The following is an 11,207-nucleotide window of genomic DNA, read 5'->3' on the forward strand; positions in this document are numbered from 1 at the left end:
TGCAGATTCTTGGGCCCCATTTCAGAATCAGAAATTCTGCCCTTTAGGTGATTCTGTTTTGTAACAAGTTTATGTTCCCAGAAATGTCTTGGCCACAGTCACAAATAAAACTAGTTTCTCCAACTGCACTACACAACCCTTAGCAGCCTCGTGGGCAAACCACTGGAAAACATTTTATCTGCCGCTGTTTCAAAAATGTTGCCTGTAGGTTGCAGAAATACAGCAGCCTCTAGAGTTCAGAAGAGGGGATGCAACCAGAAGTGTCTCCCCGCCAAGCTCCCCCAGCCACCACCACCCCCCCAGACCCCCTGCAAGAGTCCTCGCGGTCCGGCCATCTCGGGACCCCCACTACTGAGCACAGGTGCCAGTTTTGAAAGAAGCTCTTCCAAATCCTTCGTGAGGGAAAGGAGGGGAGGAATGGAGTGTTCCCGGACGGGAGGAGGGATGGATGCGACCCGGAGGTCTCGCTCTGGGAAGCTCGTGCGCGAGGCGGCCAGGGGTAGGCAGTGGAGCCGCGGCTAGGCGCAGCTCTTCACGCCTCGGCTTGCCATCTGGGAAATGGGATTGGCAGTGCCTTTCGCTGAGACGCGGAGAACTTGAGCACCCACCCAAACGGCCTCAGGGCTGAGCCGGGTTTGGTCACCACGGCGCACTGGGACCGGTCGCCTCGCTCGGGAGCCAGGGGTGCGATGGCATAGGGAAGGACGCAGGGCGCCTCCCTCGGCGCCTCCCTTGCCCCCTGCGGGCGGTGAGTGACCAGGGCGCAGTCCTCAAGCCAAAGCCTAGCATCAGGCGCTGGGGCGGGGATCCGCCCGGGGTGTGAGTGCTCCTGGGCTGGAGGAAGGTGGGAGGGGCCGATGCCGCTGCGGAAGGGGAGCGCGGAGACGGGACTCTTTGGGACACTCGCGGGCGCCACTTGGCGACCAGGAGCCGTACGCGCCGCGAGCAGGAGTAATTTGGCCCCAAGGAAAACACAGCCCTTTACCAAACTCTTGAGCAAAGTCCTGGGGTGTCATCCTCACTTTACGGCTGCGTGAACGGAGGCCCGGGACTCCAAGAGCCAGCTGCGGCCGGAGCCCCTTCTCTGACCGGGAAACACCTGCCCTCGGAGTCCTGGAGAACCTCCAGGGCTTTCCATGGGGCTGAGAAGAAAGTGGAGACCCCTCTCTCCCCCCAGGAAGCCCCCTCACTGGTCCAAAAATACCCAGAGCTGCCTGCGATGCGTCGAGGGGGGCCAACACCCCCTCCAGCGCCGAATTACACTTTGCTAACACCCAGCCCTGTCCAGTCAACCCCGCCCCCCGCCCCGCTCCCGGTTTCCTTTCCGGTCCCTCCGGTTCCCAAAGCGGACACCATCCTGGAGGAGATTCCTGACACCTAGGTTTCCCACCCTGGAATGGGAAAGGGAGAGGGAGCGGGACAGAGTTGGGAGAGGAAGCTCCTCCGACAGAGAGGGGGGCTGGACACCCGACACCCGCCGGGAGGGGTTAACCCAGCTCCACTGGGCCATTGCCCCCTCTCTCTCAGGGGCCACTTCAATCGGTTGTCGCCCCAGTGGCCGCCCTCTGAGCACGTGTTGCTGCCGGTCTGCGTCAACGCTGGGTAAACAGATGACTGGCTGACAGCGCCGGGAGGGGCTATTTAAGAGGCGGCGTCCTGCCGGCCCACCTGAACTTGGCTCGGCTCCCCCGCCACTCCCGTAGAAACGCGAAGCCAGCTGCGTCCTACTCTGAAGGTAGGTTCCCCGATCTCCCGCGGGGGATCCAAGCGTCAAGTTGGCTTGAGAATGCTGTCTTCAGTTTTGTGCCCCTTCCATTTTATTTGCTTTCTGTGTCTTCTTCCCAACAGCTCGAAAGGCATTTCTTGAAGTCAGAAACAACAGGGAGGTCTGGGTGGGTAGGGCTGCTTGAGAGACTTCCAAGCGCCTGCTTTGTTCTCTTCTGTATGCAACGCTGGAATATCTATCTGCTAGGATTAGCATGCAAATTGGGATTTGCTTGATGTTACACAGAGGTGCAGTGTACTTCGCAATCTCTTCAAATAAACTATCAAGAGGTTTTAAGATTTAAATTCATTTTTTAAATATTGCAGAAAAATTCAAGGCTTTGGAGATAGAAACCTGCGGGTGTCGTATCTGCTGGTGGATCTAAAACGCGGCGGCGCTTTGCCAAGTACAGAAGACTGAGTGCATATTTCTGATTTTTTAAAAGCCCTTCCTGTGTTTTGCATGGTAGTTTATTGCCAATTCCCGTATGCACCTTAAAAAACTTTATAAATATGGCTTTTCTTTTTTTGTTTCTTCATTTTAAGCTGTGCTTCTCTTTTTTCACCCTTTATTTCCCTCACTGAAAGCTTTTTAGCTATCGAGAGTCTCGTTTCTCCCACGGAGTCTTCTCTTTAGGATATTTCCCCAGCTTTAATCTCTTGCTTTTCCAGTTAGAAGACAGACGCTCTAACAACACTTTCTGAAACGAAAGGAAAACAGAAGACATTTCTTCTGCTAGCCAGGGCAGAAGACAGGGTCTCTGTTCGATTCCCCGGGCACCGGGTGTGGTTCACCCAAAAGACAAACGGGGTGTGCCCGGACTCGCGTGCTGTGGCCACTTGGCTCACGTCGGCGCCTGGCGAGCCCTCGTGTTTGCACCAGTGTGGCGGGCCTGGAGCCCCGCGCCTTTGGCCTGAGCCCCCTTTTCCGTACCCTAGGTGCCCGGAGCCTCCGCGAGAGCCCGCGATGCCCCCCCACCTTTTCGTTCACTCCCCTCCGCTTTGCTCTCTGCAGCCATGAACGGCGGCGTGTGCCTGTGCGTGCTGCTGGCGGTACTGGTGGCGGGCGCCCTGGCGCAGCCCGTACCTGCGGCGGACCGGGTGGGTCCAGGGGCGCAGCGCGAGGAGGAGGCGCCCCGGAGGCAGCTGAGGGCAGTGCAGAAGGCGGACGGCGAGCCCCGAGCGCACCTGGGCGCGCTGCTGGCCAGGTACATCCAGCAGGCCCGGAAAGGTACGGATGCTCATTCATCTGTAGGGTCTTTACCCCTCACTTCTGACCCCGCGCGGACCTCCCAATCCGGACCCTCTTCCCTGGCGTCTGGCTGGTGGAGATGGGTAACCCCTGGGAAGGAAACACAAAGCGACGCTTTAAGCTGAAAGGTTTTTCACTTTCTTTTCCCCTGGAGTTGGCGGGGCGCCGGACAGTACGGTTTTCTGGACGTCCTTTGTAGCAAACTGAGAGCGAATGTGGAGGATTTCATTAATTAAGGAAAACCTTTTTTAAAAAGCTTTCTTGAAACTAGTTTTTGTCACGTGTTGCTGTTTAAGTTCAACACCATACTATGAAGACATTAAAAGATAATTACTGAGCAAATTACAGACTCTAAAGTGGTTTCCAGATCTACTGAATACCCAGTACTGTAAATGCAGAGGAGCCAGGAGCCCCCCAGACAGTGACACTTGGAAACCCCTAGCAGGAAGGGATCGATGCTGAGAAAGCTCTGGAGTTCTGGCTGCAACAGTTGAAAAAGCAGTGACAATGTGTCAGTTTTCACCAAAGAATGTAACAGGAGGAAAGAATCAGTGGCCGTTTTGAGTTCTCCTTGGCAGTGATGTAGAATAATTACTGAAGAGACCTGTTTGTTCTTATTTTGCTGTTGGAGAGATGGTCCCAATTGCAGCAGGAGTGCGCAAGCCAGGTTTCTCAGCATCAAAGTCTGTCTCCAGGAATAAGGTGATTACCGGGGGCTCACTAGCTGGGTGACACACTGACAGCCCTATCCCTTCCCTGGGCCTGTCTCATCTGTAAAGCAGGGATGAGGCTGGACATCCCCCTAGGTCCCTTCTAGCTTTGTGTGATTCAGAGGGAAGCCCATGCATCTCTAGGGTCCTTAGGAGCCATGAATGGGACTGGGGCAGTTTTTTTTCTACCAGCTTGATCCACAGGGACACTGATGGTGAACACACTGGCTGTGGGGCTGTGTGCTAACCTGGACCAACGCAGCCGGACAATAAACCACAGAAAATGCTGCTGGGAAGGGTGGGGGGTGGGCTCCTTTCCCAGGAGGCTCTCTTACCCTCACATCTGCCAGGGTCTGGATTTGAACCTTAGCTCATGGCTTAACTAGACAAGGAGAAAATGGTGGGCTTGGTTTTCCAGAGTCTCGGATGGTTTCATATGAAGGTAAGATCGAAACTTTTTCAACCAGGGGAATTCAGAAGGAAAAACAACAACAACAACAACAACAACAACAACAACAACAGAAGATGTTTTGTTATATTTTGTCCTCTCTTTGGGAAATTGTCCCAGCTACCATCTTCTGCTTTCTGGCTAATTAAATCGAAAGATGTGGAAATAGATGACAGAGAAAGTCTGAAAACTTCTTGAGTTCCTATCGATTGTCTGTGTCAAAGTAATTTAGTATCTGTCCTTGGATATAGGTTGAATTTCAGCTAGCCCAGTCTGAAACATCACAGGTTTTTCATTGAGCTATAATCTGGAACCGCCTCCCCACCTTCAGGAAAGAGCCACCAGAAACAGGTCTGGGAAAGAAGCCAGGCTCCAAACTATTTCCCCAGAACTGACACTTGACAGTGGCTTCACACTACAAATCTTAGCTGGAAGTTTCTTCCTAGCATCTCTTCTCAGCCACCTTCTCCCTTTGCCTTTAGAATGTTGTGCCAAACAAGCCCACGTGGGAATGGCAGCCCTGGGGACTTCAGCTGCCAACACCCACGATGAACACTAGGTGGAAAACAATCCTACTCTTCTCTTTGACAAATATGAACCAGGAATAAATATTTATACCCATATAGTTTCTTTGACTACTTTACATATTTTGAGACCATACTGGATATCTACTCAACTATAGTACTTTTGCTTGAAGATTCTAAACACAATAATGTGGTCTTTGAGGAGGGCTCAAGAGTTTCTCATTAGGAATTGTCTGCAGAACTTTCAGTGATTGAGGAGAAGCAGTTCTGTTGGGGGCAGGGGCATCTAGGGCACACCTGCCCCACGCCTGCCCGTCGAAGCGCTAATGCTACATCTGTAACATCTTTACCATCTGTTAGTCCTCACACAAGCCCTGCTTAGTGAGTCCCTTTGTTGGTGTGTGTGGGGGGGTGCTCTATGAGAATGTGTAATGTACGTGACTTTGCAGATTTCACAGTCGGCTCAAGCCCTGCCCTTGCAGGAAGGTCTGGAAGCCATTTGGCTTCCCAGCTGTACTGCCCATTCAGGGTTTTAAAGGTTAAAGGAGGAAGGCCCTTCAATTCACTTCTGTAAACCAGTTGTAGTTCCTACTTTGTGTGGCACTGGGGAAGTGAGTGAGGACCCTGATAAATGCATAGAACTGCCCGTGGAATGGGGAAACAGAGGCGCGTAACCAGCACAGCTATCAGGGCTGAACGCCGTGCCCCCCATACCCCCACACAACCCAGGCTGCTTGCACACTTCGAAGCTTCCACTTTGCGTTCGTTAACTGGAATTTGGACCTGTGCCCAGCCCTTGGCGGGGGCATTCATCAGCAGCAGGCAGAAGGATGGGCCCTATTTCCGTAACTATGTACAAGTAGCTGGATCAGCAAGGTTTTTTTGAATGCAAGGACTAATATTTCACCTGAAAATGTTGAACAATTAAATAGCCAGGTCTGTTTTCCTTTTGCATAGGCTGGAGAGATCTGCAAAGGAGGCTGGAATGTGCTGGATTGACCCTTGATTCCAAGGCTGGGAAGGGATTGAGGTGGGGGTGGTGGGGACATTGCTCTGTATAATTGTTTCTGGTTTTTAATGTAGCTAGCTCTACTTGGTCATGCGATAAGACAAAGGAACTGATCCTGCAAGGTCATTTGTCAATAAGTAAGCCGTGTTCTGACTCTTTGCAGCCTGTGGGCGGGAGTCGGCAAGGGGAGCCTCATACAGAAAGGCTGAATGCCAGATCACACGCAGTGGTGGACGCAGTGGCCCTGTGGAGCGATCTTCCCCCACTCTGCTCTTCCAGTCCCTGGGCTTTGCCCTTCGAGGTCCCTGAGGGACCTTTCTTGTCTCTTAGCTTGCACAGAAGAAGGCATTATACTGATTTCATATCCAGAGGGCCACTGTCTGTGATCTGTGGGCCAGGACTGCGTCACATGTCTCCAAAGAAACTACTTCTTCATGTCCCTGCTCCCTCAGTGTGAATTACACACGAGAATCATCCTGTTCCTGAGGACTTCACTCCCATCCCCAACGGCCCATTGCTTATTCCGTTATTGCATTTTCGTCAAAAGGGATAAATGAAATAACGTCCTTATTACCTCTCTGCCCATTCTTCGTTGAGTGTTACTGACGTAAGATTTTAATCTGACAGTGTGCCTTTTTCTCAGTATCATTTTTTAAAAAGAAGGTAGCTTTCAAATTAATTTCTAAACAGTATTTGTCTAGCAATGGGACTTGACTCCATTTTTAAAAAACCATTCTAACATTAAAATATTGTAATTATGTTACCTTAACAAGAGTACTCAAGTATGCTTGGGATCCTAAGGGGCAAACTTCAGAAATGGGTAAGTACCAAGGAAACCCTTGCTGGGGGCAAGGGCTGGCTACGTAAGAGAAAACACCCCTAGGAGTAGGGAAACTGAGGCAGGTACCATAGTCAGTGAATCCACTTAAATCCTTACAGATTGGAAGCCATACCCATGGCTAGCAAATATTACCCTCTCTGATTACACAGACCTGGATCCTTCTCTTAGATTTTGGTCCAGCAATCCCACTACTTGATAGCTCTTTGATACCTTTAAGAAGGTGCATGTTACGTATTGTCCGGCTTTTCCATTGTTCTCCTTTACAGATTGAATTAGTGATGCTCTTAAACAGAATGGCCCTGTTTCCTTTCCCCTGGCCCTTGTAGCTCCTTCTGGCCGAATGTCCGTCATTAAGAACCTGCAGAACCTGGACCCCAGTCACAGGATAAGCGACCGGGACTACATGGGCTGGATGGATTTTGGCCGGCGCAGTGCTGAGGAGTACGAGTACCCCTCCTAAGGGACCCCACCTTTGTCAGCACGCCAGGAAGCCAGCTCCTGGCTCAGAGGAGGCAGAATAAGAAAACAATCATGCTCATAACTCATTGTCTCTGAAGTTTGACATTTTAAGTATCTATTTATTACGTTTTCAATGTGAAACATATGTCTGTAAGATTGTCTGGTGCAACCTCACACCTCATCAGAATTGTACGAATGGAAGACAAAACATTTCCTCGTCTGTGACACATGGTCCTAAAGCGTTGCTATGCTATTAAAATGATTTCATTCTGCCCCCTCGTTCCCTGTGTCTATCGAGCACAAAGCGTTCCATTTAATCCTCAGGACCTTCAGGGAGGGGAAGCCAGATACATGGTGCCCCAGGACAAATCCCTGTGGTAGATGGTCCCAGAGAGGGCTCGAGAGACGAGGGTTGGGCATCAGGCTGACTTCTCTGCTGCCGGGCAGAGTGGCCAGTGAAAGGGCCTTCCGGGTCAGCTCCATGGCCCAGCCCTGGCCAGCCCTGGCCCCAGCTGGGCTCCACTGCAAAAAGAGAACGTGCCCTGCTGGTAGTGAGCGCTCATTTGTCTGCATAAAGACCAGAAAGGCAGCTTGGGATGGACCCTTCCTTTCCTCTGCCCAGCCCCACAGGATGTACCAACCCCATCCCACACCAGGATTTCTTTCCGGGTTCTCTTGGCCTTCGAACAAATTATGGGGCAAAGCTGGTCAGTGCTTTTACATCCCTTGGATCTCTCCATGGCCCCGTGGCACAGAGGTTATTGTCCTTTTATAGATGGGGAAACAGGCCTTGAGAGGTGGAAGTGACTGGCCCACAGTTCCCCAGCTAACGAGATTCACAGACTTGATCACTCCCAGGTAGTGTGACCTCCATCACCCCACCCCTTCCAGACTCTGGAGTGCATATGAAACACCAAGGAATCTTGTAACCCACACATCCTGATTCAACAAGTCTGGCCTTGGGCCTGAGCAAGTTCCCAGGTGATACCAGGGGCCTAGACCACACTTGGGGTGGCAGTGGTCTAGAGAGGAGCCTGTGATTACAATCCCCTGGGTCTCACCATATTTCAGAGACATACTTCAGGGCATGTTGGGTGATTCTAGCAGCTATCCGGAACAGAAGCTCTCCTTTCTTGGGCCAGTCCCTCCACTGGGTCTCCACAGAGATCCATAAAAGAAACTATTTCAAGGGGGCACCCAGAGATAATCTGACACCAGGCACCCATGGTGCAGCCTTGCCATGCCTCCTGCCAAGGCTTCCAGGAACCTCAGGTTCTTATCCAGCAAAGGTCCCAGGTGGTCTGATGCAGCCGGACATGCAGCCCCAAAGGAACAGACATCGGAAAGAATGTTGGCAAATCTATAATGGTCCCAGATGGGCCATCCTCAGCCCAGGGCGAACATGCAGGCCCTTAGTGCCAGCTTCCTTGGTGGTAGAAAGAGGATGCCGGGAAAGTCCTCAGAGGAAGAGGACTTTGCAATTCTTTAACTTGAACTGAAGTCAACATTCAGTGTAAAACTTAGACTCTGCATAGACAGCACATTATATTGTCCCCTCATGAGGCCAGTACCTCATTTAGTCCCTACAGTTTGGTCTTAAAGACTGCTTTGTATCTCAGGGGTCCAAGCACTGGCCAAATACCCGACGCATATGTTTTTAGTGCAGAACACACACATCTTGCAAAAACCACTAGTTTGGCCCCCCCCCCCCCCCCCCGCCGCCGGGTGTGTAGGGGATCTTGGGTATAGATGGGGATGAGTGTATGTGTGTGTGCGTGTGTGTGTGTTGGGGTGGGGGATAGTGAAAGACTTGGAATTTAATATTAAATCAGCACTGGGGAATGGGTGACAAAGGTCTGATCTGAATTAGTGATTTATAAATCATCAAGGAAGTGTATGGTAAAATACCATTTTCAAAGATAAAGACTTGAGTCATACAAATATAAATGAACACACATCAAAGATGTCATTTAACTAAAGAAACCAGTAAGATGTTATATCATTTCAAAGGGGAATCTGAAGGACAGACACATAGAAGCAGTCGAGAGTGCTGAAATGAATTTACTTATAGACACAAAACTGGGTTGTATCTTTAGGCCAATAAAATGTAATGTTTGGAATAATCCGTTATCCAGGACAGAAAGTAGTTGTATTTTTGGGGGACAATATTCGCTTAGGTTTCTATAGACAAGAATTATTTGCAGGACTATCAGTTTTCTCTGGCTTACAAAGTAGCCCAGGCAGAAACACAGACTTCAACAGCATGGGATCAATGTCCAGAGTTCCACTGAAAGGACACCCACTAATCCCCTTTGCTTGTTTCAAAGTCTTTCGCAGTTCTTCCTAATGCAGGAAAGGGAAAGGAAAAGCACATTTTTTTACCTCCCCTGCGGAGGCAGGACTCTGTACAAGGTGACTCGTGAGCACCAGCTCAGGACATTGTCCCAACCCTACAAGCAAGGTGACCCTGCTTTCCAAAGAGGAAGCTGTAGCTCAGAGAGGCTCAGGGATGTGTCGTGTGCTCTGCCCACATGTGGCTGTGCCAACGTTGGAGCAACTGGTTCCCAACTTGTTATGAGGTCGTCTAGAGAAGACACTTAGAGTCTGGCAGAGAAGGGGCTTGGAGACTCATCTGGATGAGTCTGAATGAGACTGAATTAGCTCCTCGAGCTCTGCTTCAAAGAGGCCTGGGAAATGCACACACATGGGAAAGCCATGATGCCCGCTTCCTCCCTCCACATCCTCCCCTCCAGCCTCCTCCCCACTCACTTTTCTCCACCTTCCTGTGCCCCTCACCATCCCCCTTCCTTTAGCTGATCCTCTTGAACCCCTTCAGTTGGCAGGACCTCTGCCCCAGTCCCTATCTTCCTGCAGGTGTTTCTGCTGCGTGCACTCCCCGCTCTGCTAATGAAGGCTGCTCTAAGGGCTCCTTTGTGTCAATCCATTGGAATTTACAAGTGGAGAAAGCCAATGGCTGTCATTCTAGCCCAGCACACACCCTCCCCTACCCCGACTCCGATTTTATAGATAATAAGCTCACGCAAGATCACACACTGAATTAGTGGCGGAACCTGTAGTCCTCTCTGGAATGAGTTCCTTGCCAGGCTGAAACAGAACCAACTTGCCTGCGGGTTCCTGCGCTTGCTCAGACCTCTAGACCTTGGTTTAAGAGGCCGGACCTGGCCTGCCCTGACCAGGGACCACTCAAGTCTCAACAAGACCAGCAGCCACAGAGTGGACAGAATTCACTATCCCAAGATTTGCTTTAGCAAAATCTTGCTGTAACATCTCTCTCCTATAAAGTGAGAAAACCTTTACACAATGCACCCCAACCGACAGAGCCCAAATGGAGCCTTTGTTCTCAAGTTCAGCCAATCACAGATAAAAGGAAAGGGAAGATGAGAGAAAGATATTCTACGTTCATTCTTTTAACAAACAAAAGCACAAAAACACAATTCTTCTTTTCTGTCTCAGGTTGAAGAGCCAGAGGAAAGAATCTTGACCACTTAGCTAGATTTCCAGGTACCTTGAGTATTTCTTTTCAGCAACTTCAAATTATTGTGAGTCCTGAAGATAAATAAAGCAGAGGTCAAGCAAAAAAAGAGGGAAAAAAATTGCCTCACTAATTTCCCCCGGGTTCGGAGTTCTGAAAGGATTTATTAAAATGATCTGTCCTCCCACAGAACCAGAATCAGGGGCTCCAGATGAGGGAGTACCTGCCCCAGATTCTCCACCATACACAAAGCCCTTGCTGGACAGACCTCCCCCTAGACATCCTCATTATCAGTCCCACCTCCCTGACCTCATCTCTTAACACCACCCCCTCACTTACTCATTACACTCCAGCCTCATTGCCTTCCTTGCTATTCTTTGGAAACACTAAACTCACTCCTACCTCAGGGCCTTTGCACCTGCTGCTTCCTATGCCTGGCTCACTCTTCTTCCAAAAGGGACGGCTAGACCTTTCAGCTCATTCAACTCCAGGATCATCTGCTCAGAGACTGCCCTGACCATTCTCTTAAAAAGCTCCTCCGTTGGTCTCTATCCTTTTCCTTGCTTTACTTTTCTTCTCAGGCTTATCATTGCTTGGAATTACATTGCTTATCTATTTGTTTATTGGTTCTGTCTCACCCACTAGGATGTCAGATCCTTTAGGGTAGAGATTTTTGTCTGTTTTATTGCTATATTCCCAGTACCTGC

The 11,207-nt window shown here is 50.3% G+C and overlaps 1 protein-coding gene across 1 annotated transcript; it reads left to right on the top strand.

Annotated features, from left to right (window-relative positions):
- Positions 1-1,585: 1,585 nt before the first annotated feature.
- On the top strand, positions 1,586-7,280 carry CCK (cholecystokinin). The gene is made up of 3 exons (XM_002923806.4): positions 1,586-1,735; positions 2,780-2,995; positions 6,875-7,280. The coding sequence occupies exons 2-3, from the start codon at positions 2,782-2,784 to the stop codon at positions 7,006-7,008; spliced, it is 348 nt and encodes a 115-aa protein (XP_002923852.1). The 5' UTR covers positions 1,586-1,735; positions 2,780-2,781; the 3' UTR covers positions 7,009-7,280.
- Positions 7,281-11,207: the final 3,927 nt, after the last annotated feature.

Source organism: Ailuropoda melanoleuca, chromosome 6, assembly GCF_002007445.2.
Source record: "Ailuropoda melanoleuca isolate Jingjing chromosome 6, ASM200744v2, whole genome shotgun sequence".
NCBI classification, from domain to species: Eukaryota; Metazoa; Chordata; class Mammalia; order Carnivora; family Ursidae; genus Ailuropoda; species Ailuropoda melanoleuca.